At 37.3% G+C, this 26,546-nt stretch overlaps 1 protein-coding gene across 5 annotated transcripts in view; it reads right to left on the bottom strand.

Annotated features, from left to right (window-relative positions):
* Positions 1–26,546, bottom strand: part of RNLS (renalase, FAD dependent amine oxidase) — a 311,199-nt gene that overhangs the window by 52,887 nt on the left and 231,766 nt on the right. For 4 of the 5 annotated variants that reach the window (XR_013397857.1, XM_001082034.5, XM_077945591.1 and 1 more), the window contains exon 5: positions 19,699–19,872. Coding sequence is in view for 4 of the 5 variants with exons in the window: in XM_001082034.5 (XP_001082034.3) it covers positions 19,699–19,872 (174 nt within the window). In the remaining variant the exon portion in view is untranslated. Of the gene's footprint in view, positions 1–17,408; positions 17,558–19,698; positions 19,873–26,546 lie in introns of those variants that run through there. The other variant, XM_077945593.1, reaches the window with a different exon arrangement.

The following is a 26,546-nucleotide window of genomic DNA, read 5'->3' on the forward strand; positions in this document are numbered from 1 at the left end:
ATAAACTACCTGAACAATAAACAAAATGCTATCTATTTCAGCAATACTTTCGAGTGCTGGATAGAGGCTATGGGACTTGGTAGGAAGGCAAGAGTTGGGGCTGGGTTGGGCAACTAGGGATAATTTCCTACTGATTATAGTGGCATCCCAAAGCCCTGAGAGTGGAGTAGATGTAACATCAAGGTGTTGTGTTAAATCATCACAGTAGATAAGACTTTATAATAGACTAAGTGATCAGTGGAAATGGTTGATTTATATAGGGGTGAGGGATGACAGGCAAGGCTGGGCCTGGGAGATGGGGCAGAGAGTACTCCCTATTTTAGGGAGAAAAAAACACATTGCCCACACAAATTCCCTTTAATCTTTATTTTCCTACTGGATTGGCTTTGGGTCTCATGAAGGGGCCCAGTTCACATATGGTAAAGGTCTTCTGTCTGGTGATCTACGAAATAGATGCAAGAAATCCAGGACCCTGTTGAGAGATGGCATGACGTAGTCTAGCTAACTAACTACTGACCTCCAGGCTAGTCAGGAGGACCAGATGAGAGAACATCTGTGTGGTGGATGTCAGCTGCTCAGCCACCACTACCTCTTTTGTGGAACACTACCCAAATTTTGTTTTAGGGGAATCACCCTTCCTCTACTTTCAGCCCTGATGAAAGTAGCCTAGGTTACACTGCTCAGTTTATCCATCCCTTCTGGCCACAGTGACTGGCTGGATAATGGGTACATAACTAAAGCCAAGCCACTCAGGTCAATAAGATTCAATTCCAAAATTATTGTACTTTGAGGAAAATGGTCTTGCTCTCTCTCTCTCTTTGTTTTTTTAAAATAATCATACTTGGCACTGAAATCCTTGGTACTACCTTGTGTCATCATGAATGAATCCAACGCAGCAGAAAGTAGAGTCAAGAAATTGAACAGAAGCTAAGTTTGCATGATGTTGATCGAATCTATCTAGAGTTGCCTACAGCTTTACTCCTGGATTTTTCAGGAACAATAATAAGTCTCCCCACTCCTTTTTTTTGCTTAAGCCATTTCAGATGAGTTTTATGTCACTTGCAACTTAAACTATCCTAGTGTGTGAAGCCTTTAGTACTGTGTCTGGCATATTTATGCTCATTCTTACAAATATCAGTTTTATTTTCTTTTTCTATTCCCTCTCCTTCTCCTCCTCCCATCTCCCCCAAATCTTATTTTATATCTCTAGTGTAAAATAGAAGATTAGAATTGACTATTTCCTTTAGAAAGCATGACCACATAATTACAGGAAACACTTCTTCTGGGCCTCAGTTGCTTCAAATGTGAAGTAAAGGGGTTGCAGAAGTCCATCTTATTCTCTCAGCCTTAATTTTCTAGCAGTCTATAAATCAGTTGGCAGTGATGATTTAGAAGAAAAGTTCATCCTTCCCAATCGCTCCTTGATGTTTAGTCTCTTCAGAGAAGAGACTAAAACTAAGGAACTGCAGGGCCAAAATGATGGAAACACTTCCTTTCAACTGAGCTTTCTCAATCCTTGAGCCACTGTGAATTTTAGGCCTTAACTTCCATCCTACTTTTGAGTTTAAATACAATGGACTATTTTGTAGTTGGGTAAGAAAAAGAACTACATTATTTAAGAAAGCTTTGGTCTAGTTTAGCTCTGCTCCTATCTGACAGTTCTTGACATAGCACATGTATGCAATTCACATGCTGAAATGTACAAGTGATTCACAAGTATCACAGATCCATGGAAAGTCATGTGTGACTAACAGTAGGTAAATTGGTATATACAGAATTTGGATGATTTATAATACTTTTAAAAATATCTTAAGATAAATCCAAGTTTATCCCTAAAATAACATTACTCTTGCTCACACGTAGTTTGATATATGTGGTCTTGAGCATATGTGTTCACTGAGCTTCTTGGGATTACTAATAACTTGAGTTATCTTCATGAATCATGCCATGAGTTTGAACATCACTCATCATGTGAGTGACAGTAGGAAAGCTAGATTTTTCTTTTTTTTTTTCTTTTCTTTTTTTTTTTTTTGAGACGGAATCTTGCTTTGTCACCCAGGCTGGAGTGCAGTGGCGTGATGTTGGTTCACTGCAATTTCCACCTCCCGGGTTCATGCCATTCTCCTGCCTCAGCCTCCCGAGTAGCTGGGACTACAGGTGCCCACCACCACACCAGGAGAATTTTTTGTATTTTCAGTGGAGACAGGGTTTCACCGTGTTAGCCAGGATGGTCTCGATCTCCTGATCTCGTGATCCGCCTGCCTCGGCCTTCCAAAGTGCTGGGATTACAGGCGTGAGCCACTGCGCCCAGCCGGAAAGCTAGATTTCTAAGGTTCTTCCATTTCCAGGATTTTGGATGGTAGAGCTGGTGGTGGCTGTGGAACGTGAGGATTTGTGGTACAGACATGGACTGAGGATTTCATTAATCCAAATCTGGGAAATACGTGAGGGGAGCAAATGAAGTTTGAACTACCACATTTGGTGTTATAATCTCTTCTCGAGCAAATACGTTTTAAAAGCTACAGTTATTTTCTTTACACAAATGACAGAATGCATAGGTTGGGTAGGATATGAAAGAGAAGACTCTAGTTTCCAGGTATCGGTCAATTTTAATGTGTTGCAGAGTAGGTGGTGGGGAAAGAAGTAAGTGTTCCTGGGGTGTTTTTATTAAAGTCTTCAGGGCAGAGATTTTTTTACTTTTATCAAAAATGTACGATTTGGAGACAAATTAAGCTGAGGTTGAAGTCATGGTCTTCCTTAATTTCTCTAAACTTTAGTTTTCTCAACTATAAAATAGGGATAATAATATTTACCTCATAGGGTTGTTGTGATGATAGAATGCAATAAAACATGTAAAGCACACATGATACCTGGCTCACAGTGACCAGTGACAAGCTGAATTAAGATTACAGGTATGGTGTTTTAAATATTGAGCAATGTTGTTCTAGTTTTTAATTTCATTTCTTTTTATTTTTCAAACTCCTGATACAAATTGTCCTAAATTCAGCCTATAAATGCTTCTCTTTGGTTCATATATAGAAATAAGTTCTGATAAAGGATGAACATATTTTCTTACTTGTAATTTGAGACACAATTAGCACACACACAAGTGGATATGTATGTATGTACTGACACAGCAAGAGGGAGGCAGAAGCTGATGTTGGGCTGCGAGGCGGACCCGTGAGGCACACCCATGGTTTCCCCGACACCCAGATAACACATTGTGTAAATGACAGCTCAAGACAGCTCAAGACCCATATGCATTTCTATATTACATAGGGTTTTAGATAACATTCTCTCCCCACACCCTGTTCTTAGGACTTGAGACTTCTTTGATTATTCCAGGGACATCTAACTACTGCATTGGAAATTATCATTATCTTGCAATAATTCAGACGTTTACAGAGGAAGCAATACCTTGAAGGTTTCCAGCGTGGAAAACCAAGGAGGTGAGATTTCTAGGTTCCCAAGCATGGGATAAAAATCCTTGTAGCTCTACAGAATCCCTGCTGCAGGGTGCCTTAGGAAGTTCTGAACCAGAGAAGTTTTCCACTTGGCCAAGAACTCATGTTAGAGTTCATTCTTCTCCAACATTTTTTAGGCTCCTGATTTTACTTGCAAGTGCAGTAAATACATTTAGTTTTGTGAGACAGATCTCCTCTCCTGCGAAATGCTTTCATAAGGAGGATAAACCTCAGGAGATTGATTTCAAATTAGAGGATCATTTCCTTTCTCTTTGATGGAGTATATATAGCCTCAAAGTTTACAAGTGTCTCTTTAAAAGAAGGTACATTTTTACATTCCTGTAAGTGTAACTCAAGGATTTCTAAAGACCCAAGTAGGATTACTGGTCAGATAAAAGACAATGTCTTATGATACTACCTCTTCAATCCAATAAACATTCCACTGCATAGACTTTAAAATATATATACTCCAGAAATTTGTAGAAATAAAAGAAAAAAAGAAAACACTAAACATGGTGATATTTTATTTATAAGGAATTCTAACTATTTATTATTATGCAGGAACATATTTTAATATTCCCTGTAGAATGTAAGTACAAGGAGAGGCCGGGTGCGGTGGCTCTTACCTGTAATCCCAGCACTTTGGGAGACTGAGGCGGGCAGATCACAAGGTCAGGAGTTTGAGACCAGCCTGGTCAACATGGTGAAACCCCATCTCTACTAAAAATACAAAATTAGCCAGGTGTGGTGGCACGTGCCTGTAATCCCAGCTACTCAGGAGGCTGAGGCAGGAGAATCGCTTGAACCCGGGAGGCAGAGGTTGCAGTGAGTCAAGATCGTGTCCCTGCACTCCAGCCGGGGTAACAGAGCGAGATTGTGTCTCAAAAAAAAAAAAAAAAAAAAAAGATGTAAGTACAAGGAGAACAAGAATCAGCTGGGCGCTGTGGCTCCTGTCTGTAATCCCAGCACTTTGGGAGGCCTAGGTGGGTGGATCACCTGAGGTCGGGAGTTTGAGACCAGCCTGACCAACATGGTGAAACCCCTTCTCTACTAAAAATACAAAATTAGCCAGGCGTGGTGGTGCATGCCTGTAATCCCAGCTACTCGGGAGGCTGAGGCAGGAGAATCACTTGAACCTGGAAAGCAGAGGTTGCAGTGAGCTGAGATCATGCCATTGCACTCCAGCCTGGGCAACAAGAGCAAAACTCCAACCAAAAAAAAAAAAAAGAATAAGCACAAGAACATTGGCTGTATCATTCACCAGAATACCTAGAACAATGCCTAGCCCATGGGGTGCAATAAATAGACACTGAATGTGTAAACAATGAATTATTTATGTAGACATAAGTAACTTCAGAGGCAAAGAGAACATACATATATTCCTTTTCTTATGAAAATCATTTCACTACAGCCCATTTTTTAATTTTGATCTTTTACTTGTAAAAAGAAATGTGCCATATAATTATTTAAAAGTAACCAAAACATAGAGTACATAGAAAAAATCATGACTCATAACATGAAATTATTAAAAATTAGCATTTTGCTCTACCATACCTTAAAGGTCTTTGTGGAAAAGAGCCTCAGGGAAGCATGAGAGGAAGACACCAAGGTTTACTACCAAGTGAGATGCTAGCTTAAACGTACTAATTGGTAAATCAAAATTTAAGAAAAGCTTTTTACAATTGGTAAAAGATATAACCTATTGCGTACTAATCTGTGAGGTTTATAGTATTTTCATATAACCAATTTTCTTTAATATTAGGAAATATATTTAAATAATTTTTTACATTCTCTCAAAAAGATAGTTTCTACTCACCACATATTCTAGGTGCTCCCTGAGTACTCCCAGTCTACTCGGCAGGAAAGTTGCAGCCATGTAACTATTAGGTTGGTGCAAAAGTAATTGCGGTTTTACCATTACTTTTAATACTTTTTTGGTCAATGGATTAGGAGGGAAAGTAAAGTGTATCAACCTTAGGCCAAAGCTGTTAAAAGCTCTTGTGCTTCCTCCGTTTCTTTCGTATTTCCAGCCTGACTTTTGGGGCTCATCTTCCAAACGGCAGAGCTACCAGATGAAGTAGAGCGGCTGAACCCGCATCTGACTTTGTGTAAGCCACAGCGTGTCAGCCACAAGCACCTTTGTAGCATTAAGATTTGGGACATGCCTATTCATTACCCTGGTTAATACATATTTCCAATTTCAAGTATAGAACTTTTAAAATGACCTACCTTGGGAATAAATGAACTCAAGAAAAGCATCTCATATTTCAGATCTCAGATTCCCAAATTGTTATCTTTTGTTTTCTGCTCTCTTGTTTTGATCAGATCTCATTAATTCACTACTTACTTAACAAACATTTCATTGAGAATTTACTGCGTATTAAGCTATATGCCAGGTGCTAGAGATATAAAGATGAGCAGATATCCAATTTCTTCATTCATGGACCTTACAACTTGAAGGTAAAACAGGCATTAAACAAATAATCACATAAATCAATGTATAGTTACTGAAAATTAAAATATAAGTATAAAATAAATCATAAAAATAAAATAGGAAAACCATTTTAATTAAATTAGGACTTCAGGAATGCTCTCTGTGGAAGGGACATTTAAACTGAGACAGTCTAGATAGAGAACAGAATAGACAAAGGTCTCAAGGTGGAAAAAAGTATGGGAGGAAAGAGAGGTGTGACTGGAGAGCTAAGCAGTGAGGAGATAGTGAGATCTGGGGTTGGCAAGCTATGGGCTTCAGTCTGGCCTGCCACTTGTGTTTGTAAATAAAGTTTTATTAGAACACAGCTATGCCCATTCTTTTATATGTCTATTGTTTGGGTTACATCAGTAGATTTGAGTAGCTGCAACAGACTGTATGGCTTTCAAAATCTAAATTATCTGGCCTTTATAAAACATTTGCTGACCTCTATACTAGATCATTCAGGACCTTGCCAGCCATGTTAAGGATTTGAGATTTAATCCCATGTGCAAAGGGAAGGCATTAAAGGGCTTTGAACAGGAAAGTGAGTGACATGAACAGATGTGTGCTCTAAGAAAACCATTCTGGTTATTTGAAGAATGAATTGGAAAGGGGCAAGGATGGAGAAGCCAGTTAAAATAAGACAGTATCTTGATAGTGACAGTGACGATGAAGAGAAGTGAATTCAAAGTCTATTTTTGAAAAAAAATCAATATGATTTGGTTTCAGATTACATATTGTGGTGCAAGAGTGGAAAGTATCAAGGATGATTTCTGATTTTTGCCCAAAAAAGCTAGGAGATTGGTGGCTCCATTTTCAAAAACAGGAAAGATGGGGGAGGAAAAAGTTCAGAATAATGAAAGTAGGCAATCAAGAGCCAGTGATGAACATAAGTTTGATCTTAACATATACATATATATATTTTCCAAAAACAACAACAAAAAAAGGGTAAAACAACCCTCAAAAATATATTCTGAATTCTACTTTCTGTCCAGGGCTGGGATAATTTTCCTCTATTTTCCTTGTATTCATTCCTTTAAAAATTCCATAGATTCTGTCCATTCAAAGAAAATGCCACATTTAGTGAGACTGCATATATTTCAGGATCTGTTTGGGAGATGTTTTTTCTTTGGCGGAGACCTCCCAAGCTTCATGAAAACATCTATTTATACTGGGACACAAGGAGATTTTCAGTCTGTTGCAGCTTTTATTTGCACTGCCAAAAGGAAAAACGAAAGGGTTTCAATAGTCCTTTAATTGAAACGTCCCTGGAGCAGAGGATTTGTCCTAACTCACATTTGGTTTTCCAGGCTCTCACTGGAGTTCTCCTTCCACAATGCCTAAAAAAGCCCTGGTTTTCTATGATGACAGTCCACTAAAATGCTCCACTTTCCCAATACTCACCAGCAATATGCAGCCACCCCTTATTATACATTGTTATTTTGGCCTACTCAGCATTATGCCCTCTATGAAATTTTGTGTTAAGTGGTATTATGATTGGACTATTTTCCTGAATTGGGCAAGGTTTTCCCCTTAAGCCAGCATACTGGTTTGCCTCTAAGGATATCACTTTATCACTGCAGTTGCATAATTGGGTTCATCTCAGGGCTGGGGGATTTCACCTAAAGCTTTGCTGTCATCCATTTGGTTTAGTAAAGAGAAGTTTTGGCCTTGACATTATAAAATGCTGAATTTGAAAAATTGAGACTAATCAGATGGTGAATCTTTTATTTATGATAGTGTCAAAATATTCCTGGCTCCTTTTGTGGAGGAAATCTACTGGTTTACTGTGGACATTCTTATCTTCTTTCCTAATAAGATGAATGGAGTTACTCTTCCTGCTATATTTTGACAGGAAAAACAAAGATTGGATCTGGGTATTTTGGCAAAAGCTCTTAAATCAGAGGGACTATACTCTTTACAACATTGTTAGCCACTCCTGAGAAACTACTATTATGAATACAGTAAACAAATAGGCATTTTATTTTTAATAAAAAAGAGTGAATTAAGTTCAACTGATCCCAAGGCTCTAAAGTGTCTTTCCTGACTCTGTTAAATAATGTAAGGATATATAACAACAGCGAGAATTCACTTGGTATATTTATAATAGAAATCTATTTTAGTGAGGAAAACTATATTTTAAATTCAAGGATGCTTCATTTTTTACAAACATGAATTTGGAATATTTTATACTAAAGAATTCCCCTAGTACCACAGATCAGTTATAAATATTAATGGAATTTCAAGAGATTCTTTTCTGATTCCAGTACTTAATATTCATTCATATTATGCAGGGAATTCAATGTCCTGTACAGTAACATGTGGATTCTTCTCATTATATAAATGAGCACACATATGGAATCTGTAGGGGCAATGATAATTAAAAATAGCAGGGCCCACATATGATCTTAGAGGGCATATAAAAGTCTTCTCAGCTCACTTAATAACAAGAAAGTTACTGGTAATAAACCAAAGGACTCTTTAGGCTCAATTTACTCAATAATGTCATATCTGGGCAAAAAGATGGATTGGTGATTCTGAACAGAGTTAAAAATGCTAACTGATATAAAGTATTTATGAAATGCAATGAAGTGATTTCCTGTGGTGAGATTCTGCAGTCAGACTTCGAAATCTGCTCTTGAATTAGTCTCAGCTCTTTGATTTGCTAACGACTTACTTCACAGTGCTTAGTCTTCTCAGACTATTTGTAGTGTAAATTTTTTTTGGAAAAATTCCTATTCAAAAAACGATTTGACATCCCATAAAAAGAAGAACTGCATCTAACTTTATGTTCTCTGAGTTTAATAACTCATTCAGGTAATAAGATATTGTTTAGCCTTCCTAATGTGTAAGTATAAGTATTATTTTTAACAAAGGGTAATTTTTAACTAAACCTGCACTATTAGTGTGTCATTCTCTCTTCTGTCTCTCAAAATAAAGATTTATAGAACTACTAGACTAAAATCATAAAATAATTTGTATGTAACAACAATTATTAAGTTGGCATTTACTATGCACCTATGTGCCAGGCATGATATTAGAAGTTTTGGATATACTATTTCATTCAATCTTTATAACATTTCTGGGAGCCATTATATGTACAGTACAGGTAAGTAAGTGAAGCTCAGAGAGATTAGAAGGTTAGTCATGATCATAGAGCTATTAGGTTGAATCACATGAAAATGCTGATATTGGACCATTTTTAATCTATAAAGACAGCAATATCATATGCTTCAACCTAATTCTAAGTGCTGAGTTACAGTATGAAAATAGGTCTGTGTGATTCAGAAGTCCATTGCAGTATATTAGATAATACTGGTTATTTTTCACCACCCATAATAATAAAAACCAAATCATGAATTATACAATAAAGAATCACTCACCAAGTTGGGTTAATATGAACTCATCATTTATAGCAAGATTCCTATGCAAGATATTTCATTTTAATATCATTCTGATATAAAAAGAGAGATAATTGCTAAACTATGGCAGAGAAATGGCACATTTGCAGAGCTTATCATATATTTTCTAAGTTAAACATCTCAGCTGGAGCACAGTTGTTCTTTAACAAACTATTAAAAAGAAATATCCTTCACAAAGAGAACAGTGGGATTCTTTGAAGTTTAACTTTGGAAATCAAGGTTTGTGTTACAGGGCATCATTCAAAGCAGATGTATTTTCCTCAGAGACCACAGTAAAATTGTTGCTAAGAATACTTGTTTCTCCTTTTCAGGTTTTACTGAAAATACTATATAGTCAAGTACTCGCAATGTTCTAGGCATGGTACAGAACATCCAGAAAGAGGCTTCTAATCATTCTAATTGCGAAGAACTCGCATATGCTTTTCAATGGCTTTCAGATTCAGCAATTAAATGAAGAGCTTATTCATTTTATGTGATTTAAAGGGTAGTGGTAACAGACACCTAGATTGTTTTAGGGATAAACAATTTGCTGACTAGCCATTACTTTTCCTTGCTTGCTAAGTGGGCGACCAGTGCTGAAGTATTAATTCTCAATGTTATTTCAGGAGCAGGGAGGGGCATTTCAGAGTTGCAAAAAGGACTACTGGCTCAGCAAATATTTATCAAGTACTAAATACTCCTATTATGTCGTGATGTTAGTGTCTCTTATTTTCAATCTTGATCAAGATAAGAAGTATCAACGGATGTGTCACATGTGTGATGGATTGTGGCATGTATTCCCACTAAAGGAGAAAGCTTCTAATTTTGGAGAAAGCAGCACGCTCTGCAGTCAGAGCATATTACTTCTTCAGCCCATGAGACATTTAGACTGATCTGAAGAGGAATTCTTGACAGCGAGGAAAGTGGCGAAATCTTTTCTGAGGGAGCCCTCGGCAAAGGAATGATCCCATCTCTTTGGGATAATGTTGTCATGGTCCCAGATAAAAATGGACCACAATGAAGACTTGTCAAATTCTTATCCAGCTCAAGCCTTTACTGTTTCCCAGGACCTGAGGCTCACAAGCAGTCTGTGATTTACACAGTCTTACGATACTGTTCTCAACTTGCAAAGGTTTTGAGATGCCTCCAGAATGATGAAAACCAGGCACTTGTCTGGGAAGCAGAGCAGCTCACATTATTTTGAGCCCTGGGCTTATGACCCAGAGTGTTGACAGTTTCACTTCAGACTGCAGTAAGGACTTAACTTCAAGATCCTTCAAAACAGCTCAGTCCCACAGACACAGCCTTTTTCCAATTTCCCTCTCTGAACAGATTGACATGGTTGCAGGTATTATGGAAACAGCAAGTTGAGTTTTCTATATTTGAGATTCAGAGGATGAGGAATTCTGTTTTAATTCAAAATAAGGTTCTCAAACAGATGTGAATATTGCCATTTAGGCAGCAGACTAAATTTCTGCAAAGGAACCAACCTAAAGAAACCATAACGTTCCTATCTAATTTCATCTTAGATATTCCAAAAAGTGTCTGGGCTATCTTAATTTAAACACCAACCCCCCAATAAAAAGCAACCATGGATATAAAGCAACTGCTCATACCAGAACCATATTGAGGTTGTAGAGTTGTGGGAGGGCCACAAAGTAAACTAAACAGCAAACAAGTTTAAAATCTACATATTAATCCCTCTGGTCAAGCTGGAACCTCTACCACCTGGTTTTCTTCTTTCCCTTTCTTTGTTCCTTCCCCTCCCCCATTGCCTTAGGCTATCTGAAATTTTCTCCTCAATTAGGCAGAGTAATTTAGCTCTCTCACCTCTCATTTTCAAACTAGTACCTAATCTTTATAAATGCTCCCCAGAAGAAAGAATAATCCTACTAAAAGGACTGTAATTATAATAGCAAAAGTAAGTTGCTATTATATTTAATACAGCAGTTTTTTCACTAGAGAATAGTTTGCTACACACGTATTTCTTGACCTTTGTTAGCAGGGAGGTCTGAAAGACTGTGCCAATTCCCACCTGTGACCCTTGCTGGTTTTCCCTCTTCTTTACATTGGCCATCCGTATCTCCTTACAGAGCCAACACACAGTGGGGTTTCCTCTTGCTGTTTCCCTTCTCAATTGGCAGCAGAGACGGTGGCCTCTGTCCATGTTTTCTGATGCTCTCATCTCATCTATGACCTATAAATTTCATATCCACACATTTATTCATCATGAACAGTCATCTGATTCTCATTCCTGCTTTCTCCCTGACAAATGATGGAGAGAAACTATACTCAGTCCCCAACACATCTGCCTGGCTCTTAGGTTCTGAACCAATTCTTGGCCAACCTGAAGGTCTTTTATAAATCTCAGCCTGACAGCCACACATTTAGGCCTATCCACAAGGGAAAATATATTTTCAGAGAGCAAGGCAGGCAGAACATGAGGTGTAATGTTGACACAAATGGGACTTAGGGTATTTAATGTTTAAGACTCACGTTTTAGTATGGATGCTGCATAGATCTGTAATTTGGACTTGTTTATAGCTATAGAAATGCCAGGCAGCTGTAGACTTACCCTTTTGCTGTTTCTTGGACATTTCATGACTTATATGCATCTATTGAACTTTTTTGGCATCCCCAGGAGAAAGTTAAATCATATTCCCTATTACAGTTTCTGATTTATTCATGGATTTAAATGTTCCACAGCCCTCATTTTTCATTTCCTCACCTTAAAGAAAAGAGATTATTGGGTTAATGTTGACAGAAGACCATAACTTTTCCTTTAAAAGCTCATAATATTGTCAAAAGGCAACACAGCCCTTCCTGGTTTTGATCATGAGTGTGAGTTAGCATTCTATATATCGTATAGATCAGTGCATCTCTTTATATTCATGAGAACTCTTACATGGCTGCAAATTACTAGTGCAACAGAGCATCATGTATCTTATTTCATTCAGAATTTCTCATTTGAGCAGACTTCATGAAACTGTGTTTTGTGAGCGTAGGGACTATGGAATCCTCAGTCCTTAGCACAATGCCTGGCACACAGAAGGAATTCAATACATAATTGTATATATTTGTACAATTGAATGAGGATGAAAGACACAAATATTTGGGAGTTCAATTTTGCTGAAAGATACTTCCATAGCAGTATATTCCATAAGATACATTTAAAGTTTATTTTTGATTTCTGTATTTAGCTGATTTTCTACTTTTATTCCATCTCTGGCATTGATTTTCGTACTGAGTTAAGTTGCTTTGCAAGTGAGAGGGCAAATGTTATCTTAGATGTAAATCTTTCCCATTGAGGATAACTTGACAGGGAAACTAGAGGCTGACAGGGGTCTGTTGTTTTTACTTTGTGTGCAAATGTTCTCCTTACAAAATGGGCTGAGTTATTTCATTCTCTAATGAAAGTCCCCTCCTCTTTATTTTAAATAACAGAGATGGAGTTGGGATCTTGCTAGGTATTCCAGGCTGGTTGTGAACTCCTGGCCTCAGGCAATCCTCCTGCCTTGGCCTCCCACAGTGGTGAGATTATAGGCATAAGCAACCATACCTGGTTCCCATATTTGGTTTTAAAAGTGAGAAATATATGAAATCAGACTATTCTATTTTATAATTTGTGCCTATTAATTTAAATAACAAAAAATAGATATTTTTATGTATGCATGTATGTGTATATACACATATTATATATAAGTACTTATATATAATATGTGTATACACATATTATATATAAGTACTTATATATAATATGTGTATACACATATTATATATAAGTACTTATATATATTCTCTCTCTATATTTTTTTCTTCCTGAGAGACCACCCCAAGATCTGATATTACCATCATATCATATTTTGTGACATCACTATAATAATGAGATGAATATTTGCTATTAGTATTTGACAGCTGTTAATTAAATTGCCTTAACAGATTTATAGGGAAAACATGGGTTACATAATTGAATTACAAATAACTATGTCTATTATATAAACAACAAAATATCATGATTACTAGTCACTGCTTATTATTTTAAGATGAGGATTACTACTTTATCTGAGAGCTCTGATATTTTAAAACAAAAGCCCAAACTGGAAACCTGACAGTTTTTCATGATTATGGTTCTTCTTTTCTTTTCCTTCTTTCTTTTTCCCCTCTTCTTGGTCTTCCTTTTTTGTTCTACTTATAAAGTTTTACCTGTCTGGATTGCATTTTCTGCAAGTTCAAATAGTTCCATGTTCATTCAATTCTTAAGCGGACCATTTTGTGTTATAAATTTCATGGCTATTTGTTTAACTGGAATAATCATGAACTCTTTTAAGTGTCACAACATGAATGGATTTAAAGTCACAGGACCATCCCAATTATTTATAACATCTCATATTATGTCCTTGTTTTTATAAAGAGTTGACGTAATAGTCATATGGAATAACATTCTTGCATATTTTGCAAAACAGCCATTAAAGGTATTATATATTAGTGTTTGTTACTCAGAGATTCTAACAATAAAATTCTTGCAAGGATAAACTCTATGAATAACCTCTAAGTTTGTTCATTTGCTTTTCTTCTTTTAAGATGAGTTGGATTATTTTCTTTGGTAAGATATTGAAAACTATGTCATTATGTCCATTGGCCATCACATCTCTAGAATTCAGATTGCCTTAATCGCCTCAGATTGCTGCCTATTGGCTATTTTGTTGATCATTAACACTCCTCCAGATGGTGACAAGGAAAGAATGCTAAATTTCTGATCAATCATTTTCAGGGTTGCTTACTCATTTTATTTATTTAAGCTGCCCTAACTCCTATCTGTACTGGTAACAGAGGCTGCATTCACCTAAGTTAGATTTTTATATTTATGCCCTTTGCTTCAGAGACTATAATGTCCAAATTGAAGACTGGAATTGTTAATTATAATAATAGGTACCATAAATACTGACTTACTTTCTAAATGCCAAGCAAAGGTCTTCATAGGTTCAAATCATTTACTTCTCAGTAACCCTTTGGTATGGTATGGTATTATTTTACTCATCTTATTAAGGAGGCAACAGATAGTTTAATTTACCCAAAGTTACACAGTTAGTCAGTGGTGCTGAGTTGAGTCTGGACTCCCGGACAGTCTAACTTCAAATTTAAGATCTGGGATGGAGCTCAGAGATCTTCTTCAGAAGTAAATGTATCTCACTTGTGGCACTATTCCTTATGTCCTCTACATGACAGACATTGCTAATTGTTGGCAGATCTTTTTCTACTGAGTCTATACCCAGCCTGGGAATCATTCTTAGTTGTTGTCCCAGGTGGCAATTACTTACTGAATGATTCTCAGTTGTGTTGAAACCTATTTATCATTCACACAGGTCTAATCTGTTCCTTTTACAGAACGATTTATGCCAAATGTTTTAGTAGAAACTGGCTAAATGTTCACCAGATCCACTTTTTCTTCCTACATATATAGGTAGACTACATTTCCAGCTTTTCTTCCAAATAAGTGTGGTCACATAACCATGTCCTAACCAACAGAATGTGAGCACACCTGAGGTGCACCATTTCTAGGCTTACCTCTAAAAACTCCTCTGGCTCTCCTCCATCCTCTTTCCATCCACAGATTGATGTCTATGAGTACACTGACTCTGTTAGTTACCTGATGAAGTTTGCAGAGTCAAAAAATGGATGGAGCCTGCGTTCCTAAATAAAGCTTTGAAGAAAGCTACCTACCAATCACAAATACCTGTTTGGGCTTTATATGAGCAAGAAATAAACCTCAGTCATGTTCAGGCCATTAAAGGTTTTGGGTATGTTTACTACAAAAACTAGCATTACAAATACAAGGCCTATACAAAAGTACAAAAGTAGCATTTTTCAGAAGCAGAATCTGAATCTAGGTCTTGTAAGTCCCAATTCTTGCCACTACGCCAAGCTTACTAATTTTAAAAACTACCCAAGGTAATATGATAAACACCTTATTTTAATATAAGTTTTCTCAAATTTTAACTCCATGAAGATTTGAGTTCATTGGCAACAAGGGTTCTCTCATTTCTAAAAAAATCTCAAGTATTTCCCAATTGATGCCTTTAGGACCAGACCTCCCACTCCAGTTATCTGGCCTATAATTCCTGCCCAGGTGTGAAGCATGAAAGGTGACATCAAGTCAGTGCTTCTAAAATGTATACTTGGGAACCATTTCTATGGGATGTTAGTAGGTTTGGTGCTGAAATACAATAACTCATGGTCAAGCACATTTAGGAAATTCTAGATTAAAAGAAGTAAAAAGGTGTCTTTTCTGTAGGAATATCCTTTAATAAGATAACGTGTCCTGAGATTCTCCAAAATAAACGTCTGTAGTATTTTGCAAATTTATTTGATGACAGAGCCCTTTTTCAAAGAGCAACTCAAGGAAATAGTGTTCCACTGAACACATTTTGGGAAACACAAACAAGGATATTGGGGCATATTCATAACTATTGTTACTTAAAGTTGGGTCTAGTACATCTTGGAATCTACTCCCTCTGCCTAAAGAAACTTTGGTTCTGGCTGTGCCTTTCTACATGTACTACCTATTCCTGACTTCTAACAAATGATTATGCCTTGATCTTTAGGCTTCTTCTATATCCTCTAGCTCTTTTCAAGACTTAACAACTGACTGTATTTTGTGGTCTCCACCATGCCAGACTTTATCTTGTTGCTTCTCTACCCTGACAGAACACAAATGTTTGATTGGTTGTGTATGTATGTTGTAGTATTAATTCTTGATTCAATCAAACACCCCACATAAAGCAAGGGTGTGGGGTAGTATTACTGGCGTAAAGAAACATCTTCTGGCTGGGTGCAGTGGCTCACGCCTGTAATCCCAGCCCTTTGGGAGGCCAAGGCGGTTGGATCACTTGAGGTCAGGGGTTCGAGACCAGCCTGGCCAACTTGGTGAAACCCTGTCTCTACTAAAAGTACAAAGAAAATTAGCTGGGCATGGTGACAGGCACCTGTACTCCCAGCTACTTGGGAGCCTGAGGCAGGAGAATCACTTAAGCCCAGGAGGCAGAGATTGCAGTGAGCAGAGATCTTGCCACTGCACTCCATCCTGGGCAACACAGCGAGACTCTGTCAAAAACAAAAACAAAAACAAAAACCAAACAAACAAAAAAAAACTCTTACTGTCCTAGTTAAATATCAATATCAGTAAAATCAGTGAAGTTACATTATATGGGCATTTGTAGTATGTGAATTCAGCTAGACCCATTTAGTATCCTGGCCCCCAGATAGAAAAAATAGTTTAAATGCAAAGCAGTTAGATTTTATGTTATGAAATGCCATTACTGGCATTCTGTATCACTTAATTTAAAACTTGCATAATTGAAGATTAATTTCCCATACAGCTGTCAAAGAAAAGCAGGCATTTCTTTGCTTGCTGAAGTCGCACCACCATGGGCTGTAGCAAAAACATGGTTTCCAATTCAGGTAGCCCACTCTTTTTAATATTGTATGATTGTTGATATAAAAAAAATTTAAATTCTATTATTTCAAATGCTTCCAATCACATGAGAGAATTTATTAATCTTTTATGTTGTACTCTTTCAAATTTGCATAATTTTATAAATTACTGCACTGTACTGTGGGTGCTTTTACCCACCATCCTACTCCATTTTTACAGCAGATTTATAGTCTGTTAGGAGATATGACTCTGTTATTTCTTTCCTTCCTGTGTGCCTTTCATAGTAGAAAATATCACTGGGTCCTACAATTCCAAACCAACTTTAATCTGGCTTCACCAAAGAAACAGAAATCTACTGAATGTTGGGAAAATAGTTGTACTGAATTTACTGAAAGACGTTACATCATTCTCCAAAATGTCATATAGTTTTAAGAAACTTTGAAGGTAAGTTTGAATATACATGACTCTTTTTATGTGACAACTTTAGAACTTTACCTCCCATATAAGATGTGACTCTACTTGGAGATAATGGACATTATTGATTGCTAATCCAGCATTTAGTACTTCCTTTCTTCCTCCTAACAAAACTCTATCTTATTCAGATAGCACTCCTCATAACTAAGGGAAAGATGATCCTAGTACCAGTTCCAGGACTAGATCTGTACTTGTGTAGGCTTACCACGTTGCTCCCACCCTCTTTGCCAGTGACTGGTTTTGCAGCACTCAAGTAATCCAATTCTGGTAATTCTGGTCTGTGACACATGAGGAGAAGTCGACCAAAAGGCTTCTGTAAAGATTTCCTTGATTATTATTAGTATATATTATTTTTTTTTTTTGAGACGGAGTCTCACACTGTCACCCAGGCTGGAGTGCAGTGGCACGATCTTCGCTCAGTGCAACCTCCGCCTCCTGGGTTCAAGCGATTTTCCTGCCTCAGGCTCCCGCGTAGCTGGGATTACAGGCGCCTGTCACGACACCCAGCTATTTTTTTGTAATTTTAGTAGAGATGGGGTTTCATTACGTTGACCTGACTGGTCTTGAACTCCTGACCTCATGATCCACCCACCTTGGCCTCCCAAGATTTCCTTGATCCTTAGCCAGTGATAGTTCATTTCATTCCTAAGCATGTTGTTAGGTTCAGTGTGACTCCAATAGCTATTGCCATCTTGCTGCCAGTCTTCTGAGGATGTCAACATTGAGAGTAGAAGAGAGCAGAGAAAGACAAAACCTAGGTCTTTTAAGATATTGCTCAGTTCCTGAATCAATGAACCCTGAAGTCTCTCCAATCTTCTCCTTAGATAATGTATTATTAGTCAGCTCAGGCTACTATAACAAAATACCATAGACTGGGTGACTTAAACAACAGAAATTTCTCACAGTTCTGGGGGCTGGGAAGTCCAAGATCAAGGTGCCGGTAGATTTGGCTCTTAGTTGGGGCTGTGTTCCTGGCTTGCAGATAGCTGTCTTCTTATTACGTCCTCACATGGTATGTGCAAGCCAGGATAGAGAGAGAGAGCTTTCTCTCTTTTGTTCTTCTTATAAGGCCATCAACCCTACATGGATAGGGTCCTACCTTTAGGACCTCATTTAATCTTAATTACCTCCTAGAACCCCATCTCTAAATACAACCATATTGGGCTTAGGGCTTCAACCTATGTCTATGGAGGAGACACAATTCAGTCCATAGTGGATAATATAACAAATGTCTTTATGCTGTTAAACAAGTTTAAAATTTTTTTTCTGTTATATACAACTGAATACACCCTGACAGATATCATATCTTATGATGAAATATACAAAGGATAATGTCTAATTCATGCCATATAACATGAAAAGATCAAGGGTTAATCTTCTTTTCTCAGAATAAAGCAGTTGTAGAGTTAAAAATGGTTAGTCCATTGCAGTTCTAAGGCATTTCATGAACTGCTGATTGTACATATATGTGGTATCATGTTAACATAAACAGTCCAGCCCTAAGGGAGTTTTAAGTTATAAAAGAAACATTTTTCTAAGATCATGAGCTCTGATATAAAAACCATACTCCAGCCCAGTTCTATCATTATGAAGGTCTGGTGAGCTGAGAGATGTTAGTTGGTGATTTTATCAAGCCAGACTTCTAACTAATGGCTTGGTGAAGCCATCACTGTCCCATAAAATACCATAACAGATTGACAGGACGATTCAAGAGTTTTAGTCATTTTACATCCTTATGGTTATTCCACAAAAAGCAGCATCTCAGGGATCACTGCAATCCTACAAATCAGAATACACTTTCACCTTTTTGCCTAAAAGGAATCAGTTATGTTTTTCTTACAATTCAAATCTAATTTTTATAACTATCTTCAACAAAAAGGGTGGAGTGTAGATTTATCACATTCTAGTAAAGCTCTCATGAAACATTTTACTCATTACATTGTTTCTAAAGTAAATTTACCATTTTCCCCCAGATGAAATGCAAATAAACAATAAAATTATATTGAAGTGAAGGATTTTCATAACATAGTAAAATTCTCCTTTAATTTCCAGCTGAGGGAGTGGAAGAGCAGCACTTATCAAATTAGAAAAAAAAATACCCAAACCAAACAAACAAAAACAAACTTCACCAAGAAACAAATGAGAGATACATTTGCATATAGATGCATCCATATTAAAGAAATAGAACTTGGGTCATTTTGAAACCTTAAACCTTCTGACACTATTTTCATGAACTCAGTAATATAAACCATGTGGTGAATGAAATTCTGAAAAACTTTGCCGGTTTCACTGTGTATTTTATTACTGGCCAAATGTGACATTAAATTTTATCCCCTGTGGCTTGGAGTTAAATGCTTGCTCTGTTCAGAATGGTAACACTCAATTAAACAGCATTTTTCATGATCTACACCCACCATTGTTACTGTATTTAAGGGAAATAATGGGGGTACTGACCTATATTGCGCTTCTTATTATCAATGGAGACGAAGCGTATGCAGGGATTACTGGTGATGTACTGCCCAGCCCAAGGGACATCAATCTTCGTGCCAGCTTCATAAAAGAGGCCCAGAGCATATCGAGAGGAGTAGCTCACAGCCTCCAGTTGCTGCCTTTGGCATTCACTAATTACTGTGGGAGAAAAAATAAAAGGCATCAAACTTAAAAATATCATCTTTCCTTTTAGTACATCAAATATAAAACTCCTTTAAATCAGTTACAACAGCTTCTACCAACTCCATCTCACAATGAATTTTGAAAGGTAATGTAAAATAGCATCAGCTCTAATTTCTTTTTGGAATAATTCTTAACTTTGGCACATTGTTTTTATGAAGTTAAGGTTCACAATCTTTGGAATGGCACTCAAGGTTCTCAAAATCTGGCTCCAAATTGCTTTTCTATTCTGATATCCTAGTCCTTGGACTGTCTGGTCACATTATAGATTCCATATACTGACCCCTTACTACAAGTCAGGGTATTTGCTATATACTTGACATAAGCATTTCACTCTATCATAATAGTTTTAAAAGGTAGAGTATAATTTCCAAGTTACAGATGAGGAGGCTGATGCTCTATCTCTTATGACCTCTTAAATTGTTCCATGGATACAAGGTGGGAATAACACACACTGGGGCCTATTGGGAATGGGGGCATTGTGGAGGGAGGGCATCAGGATGAAGAGCTAATGCATGCTGGGCTTAATACCTAGGTGACGGGATGATCTGTGCAGCAAACCACCATGGCACATGATTATCTATGTAACAAACCTGAGTATCCTGCACATGTATACCTGAACTTTAAAGTTGAAGAACACAAAAACTGCTACACACACACACACACACACACACACAAATTGCTCCATGTCATAGAGTGATTTGTTCGCCTGTCATCTTTCTGCCAGTGCATTATAATAGCTTCTTAAGCAGAGGGACCACACCTTAGTCATCTTTGTTTACAGGTCCCTACTGTACCCATTACAAGCACACCAAAGATGAAACTTTAAAGGGATAGAAAGGCAAACACAGACATGCAAAGAAATAATGTCTTTGTCAACTTCTTCACAAAAGAAGTTGAAATGTAGGAGGTAAATAATAGGAAAAGCCTGGAAAAGGAATTGAGTAGGTTTAGGTTTAAATCCTGACTCTCCACTTACCAGATATGTGACACTGGTTAAACTACTTAATTGCTCTGATTACAGTTCTCTTGTCTATACTCGCAATAATAGTACAGAATGCATTAGTCTGTTGTGAGGATTATATGAAATAATGCATAGCACAGTGCTTGGCATATAATAAGTGTTCATTAAATAGTGACTTTTTCTACTATAGATAGAAAAAAATACTTGGGAAAATGGGACAAGAAAACATACTTAGGAAAATGGGATAATGTTCCATCCTGAGGTAGGGAAAGAAGACATATTTTCCACTTTTTACTTTCTATCTCCAATACCCCTACCTTTAAGGTCTCAGGGAGCTGCTTGTTTATGTATGTACAACATTAATAGTTTAGGTTTCAGAGAAGGTCATAGTTCTGTTCTGCCTTAGAAGGCTCATTCAGACATGGAACACATGGGAAATTCTCATTTAATTGGGGTAAAATATCCTAATCTACAACAGTAGGGATAAGCAAACCTCAAGGATGAGGGGCAACTTTAGTTAAATATTACAGAAGTAGCTTTAGGAGGTAGAGAGAGGCAGGAAAGGGATTCAATAAATGATTATAGCACAGTAATAATCCTATACATTATTTCAACTACAAAACATTTTTACAACCATGACCTAATTTAGTCTTCACAAAAGCCATCCTCATTTCACATCCCCAGGAAGGTGAGATTCAGATTGGTTAACTAACCTGCCTTAGGTTACACAGCTTCCAAGTTGTGTGGCCAAGATGAAGCCAGAGCTCCCACATTGGAGCTACACATATATTCTTATAACCCTACACTTTCCTCTGCTCATCTGCAAGTCTGAGTTTCAGAATAAACTTCGGCATTGCTTTCTCCTTGACATTAATGGCTATTTTGTATTCATAAGTAAAAGCCATATTTCCCTTTAACCATAATTTTCTGCCTTATTAAAAGCTGTAACTACTTGATGAACGAATGATCTGACATTGGCCTCATTACACTCAATGAATTTGGAACTTCATTTTTTAATTTAATCTGCTTTTAAAGTTGTGGCTTCATGTTATACTTACTGTTTTCTAAGAGGGAGGAGGTGAAACATATTAATGCTAGCCGCTGAGCACATAATCACTGTTTCCCATTTTTTTAATTAAAAAAAAAAAAAACACTAACCAAACAAAACTGTGTAGTTAGCTACTTAGTAACTGAAAGGGCCTAAAACTTTTATTTTTTTTAACCAACACTGAAGGGTCAATATGTTGACAACCAAATCAGTCCTCTCCCCACCCCCCTATTTTTTGCTAGCTTTTAGACAAGCTGCCAAGTGGTAAATCCCACTGGGTAGCCCGTTGAAAAGGTAATTGATATCTATATAGAAAGAGCAATTAACCTTACACACCCTTGTCTGTTCCAGGGGCTCTACAATTCATTCTGAGAACAGGGAGGTGAGACTTCTGACTGAAACTATCACAATTTCTGGACATTCACTGACAAAAACTTTGTCTTCAGAGCCTTAAAAGTTTTTTATTGTTGGAATGAGGGCAGCATCTTAAAAAAAGATCTCACTTTGTTTTAAAAAGTTTCTAGTGCAAAATGCTAAAGAACCCAGCCCTAGGTCCCACATATTTTGGCAAGCAAAACAATAGATTCTTTCTTATCATGTTTTCAAATAGGACAAATGACCACAAATCAAGGCTTATATAAAAAGGCCTAATTCCAAAGTAATAAATCTTTACCTGGCTGTCATCCTCATTTAATTCTCAACCAATAGGATTATATAACCCACAAACACACATACACACACATATATGTGAGTAAGATATGTTATATAATATATATCTTACACATACATAAATAATATAAACTATATTTTATGACTATGAGTAAAATGGCTAAAAATTGTAGTGAACAGAGTAGTTCACATGCACACTTTCATTAATGAGGAAAATTGTGCTTATTTCATTCTCCTTGTGCCTGTGTCTTTGTGTGCATGAGTGGGTTTGTGGGAGGTGAAGAGCAGAGGGAGAAAAAGAGAGAGAAGAGGAGAGTGAGAGAGAGGAACAGAAGACCTGGCTGTACTCCTGAATAACACTGAGCAAATATTTCATTTTCTTTGTTTCCTCATGTAATTTCATTCTGTTAGTTTCCAAACCTATAAAAGAAGGTTAATAATACATATTCTGCCTATTTTCTACATTTTTTGGTGACAATCAAATCAATCCATCCATCCATCCATCCATCCATCCATCCATCCATCCATCCATCCATCCATCCTTCCATTACTTTATGCCATGCACTTTTCTAGACGTTAGGGCTGTAAAGCAGAAAGATAAAGTCCCTGCTCTCATGTAGCCTACATACTAGTGGCAGAAAGGCCATTATAAATCAATAATCAAGTAAATGATATGTCAGTTGGTGATAACAGCTATAAGGAAAAATAAAGCAGGTAAAGGGATAAGTAACAGGTCTGAGGGAGGCTGTTTTATATAGACTAATCTACAACAGTAGGGATAAGCAAACCTCAAGGATGAGGGGGCAACTTTAGTTAAATATTACAGTGGCTTTAGGAGGTAGAGAGAGGCAGGAACTGCCTGAGAGAGGCAGAGGTGTTACCTCTGAGGTTTTTACTTGGATTGACATGGGAAGCTACTACTCGTTATGAGCCAGGGACAGACAATGGCATTCCTTCTGTCTTAAAATTCTCATTCTGGCTACTGGTGAAGATACAGGGGTGCAAGAGTGGAACTGGGGCAAGCAGCTTTTGCAGAAGTCTTAGATTAGAGAGAACAGTAGAGGAAGCCAGAAGTGGCTACAGTTTGGATGAAATATATAGGGTGTGTGTGTGTGTGTTTGTGCATATGTGTATATACTCTTAAATAAAAATTATGAGAGGCTATTGATTTGGGGTAAGATCTTGCCCTAGGTCCCAACAGACCAACCTAAACTGGAGTCACTCATGCTAATGTTCCTGATCGCCAAACCAAAACCTAAGCTGTTTACTTGCAAGATCCGACCTGAGAGATTAGGGGAGAAGGTCAGTTTTCCAAAAACAAAAAAAAAAAAAAAAAGAAAAAAAAGGAAATCCACAACAACCAATCCAAAGGGCCCAGTCAACCTGAGCTGAGCGGGCATAATAACCAAGTCCCCACTGCTTTAATCCATACGAGGAGAGTAACCTTTAGTAACCTGATGTTAACCAATTTACCTTTTGCACTAGATGTTTCCTTGTTCCCGCTCAAGTTGCCTTACAAAAACCAACTCACAGCCAGTGGAGTTCTCTATTAAACCAATTTACTGGCCATGACCTCATGGCCAGTGGAGCTCTTGTCTGTTTTATAGACTGGATGCTGACTGGTTTATGAATTGCTAATAAAAGTCGATTAACTCATTAACACTTCATTTGTTGAAATGTTGTCATTTCACATACATGCACACAATATATGTGTATATAAATATATAATATGTATAATGTAAATTTTAATAGAGGTTTAACATACATAGAGAAAATTATGCCTTGATGAATTTTCATGAAGTGAACACACCCGTATAACCGGCAGCCAGATCAAGAAACAGAGCATTACCAGAACCCCAGAAGCTACCTTCTGCTCCTTTTCCAGGCACTCTTTTCCTGCGGCACGTAATCAGGAATCCTAAATTCCAACATCATAGATTACTTTAGCTGTTTTTGAACTTTACATAAACAGAATGATATGGTATATATTTTTGGTGTCTGGCTTCTTTCACTCAATATTATGTTTGTTATGTAAATGTTGTTAGATGTAGTTGTAGTTAATTAATTGTAGGACAGTATTGCTTATACGTATATACTATAAGTTACTTATCCATTCCACTGTTGATGAATATTGGGATTGTTCGTAGATTTTGGTTATCACACATTTAATATGAAGAACATATGTACGTGATTCTCTAGTACTGGAATTCTGGAATGATGGAGCTCACATAATTCAGTTTTAGTAAATACTGCCAAATGGTTTTCTAAAGTGATTGTAACAGTTTGTACTTCCACCAGGTGTGTATGAAAGCTGAGTTGTTCCACATTGTTGCCAGAATTGGCTACTATCTGTCTTTTTAATCTGGGATGTAGAGATACTATTACATTGTGGTTTTAATTTGTATTCCATGGTGACTTTTTTTTTTTTAATTTTTATTTTTTTTTAAATTTATTTATTATTATTATACTTTAAGTTGTAGGGTACATGTGCATAACGTGCAGGTTTGTTACATATGTATACTTGTGCCATGTTGGTGTGCTGCACCCATCAACTCATCATTTACATCAGGTATAACTCCCAATGCAATCCCTCCCCCCTCCCCCCTCCCCATGATAGGCCCCTGTGTGTGATGTTCCCCTTCCCGAGTCCAAGTGATCTCATTGTTCAGTTCCCACCTATGAGTGAGAACATGCAGTGTTTGGTTTTCTGTTCTTGTGATAGTTTGCTAAGAATGATGGTTTCCAGCTGCATCCATGTCCCTACAAAGGACGCAAACTCATCCTTTTTGATGGCTGCATAGTATTCCATGGTGTATATGTGCCACATTTTCTTAATCCAATCTGTCACTGATGGACATTTGGGTTGATTCCAAGTCTTTGCTATTGTGAATAGTGCTGCAATAAACATACGTGTGCATGTGTCTTTATAGCAGCATAATTTATAATCCTTTGGGTATATACCCAGTAATGGGATGGCTGGGTCATATGGTACATCTAGTTCTAGATCCTTGAGGAATCCCCATACTGTTTTCCATAATGGTTGAACTAGTTTACAATCCCACCAACAGTGTAAAAGTGTTCCTATTTCTCCACATCCTCTCTAGCACCTGTTGTTTCCTGACTTTTTAATGATCGCCATTCTAACTGGTGTGAGATGGTATCTCATTGTGGTTTTGATTTGCATTTCTCTGATGGCCAGTGATGATGAGCATTTTTTCATGTGTCTGTTGGCTGTATGAATGTCTTCTTTTGAGAAATGTCTGTTCATATCCTTTGCCCACTTTTTGATGGGGTTGTTTGTTTTTTTCTTTGAAATTTGTTTGAGTTCTTTGTAGGTTCTGGATATTAGCCCTTTGTCAGATGAGTAGATTGCAAAAATTTTCTCCCATTCTGTAGGTTGCCTGTTCACTCTGATGGTAGTTTCTTTTGTTGTGCAGAAGCTCTTTAATTTAATGAGATCCCATTTGTCAATTTTGGCTTTTGCTGCCGTTGCTTTTGGTGTTTTAGACATGAAGTCTTTGCCCATGCCTATGTCCTGAATGGTACTACCTAGGTTTTCCTCTAGGATTTTTATGGTATTAGGTCTAACATTTAAGTCTCTAATCCATCTTGAATTAATTTTCGTATAAGGAGTAAGGAAAGGATCCAGTTTCAGCTTTCTACTTATGGCTAGCCAATTTTCCCAGCACCATTTATTAAATAGGGAATCCTTTCCCCATTTCTTGTTTCTCTCAGGTTTGTCAAAGATCAGATGGCTGTAGATGTGTGGTATTATTTCTGAGGACTCTGTTCTGTTCCATTGGTCTATATCTCTGTTTTGGTACCAGTACCATGCTGTTTTGGTTACTGTAGCCTTATAGTATAGTTTGAAGTCAGGTAGCGTGATGCCTCCAGCTTTGTTCTTTTGACTTAGGATTGTCTTGGAGATGCGGGCTCTTTTTTGGTTCCATA

Source organism: Macaca mulatta, chromosome 9, assembly GCF_049350105.2.
Source record: "Macaca mulatta isolate MMU2019108-1 chromosome 9, T2T-MMU8v2.0, whole genome shotgun sequence".
Classification (NCBI taxonomy): Eukaryota; Metazoa; Chordata; class Mammalia; order Primates; family Cercopithecidae; genus Macaca; species Macaca mulatta.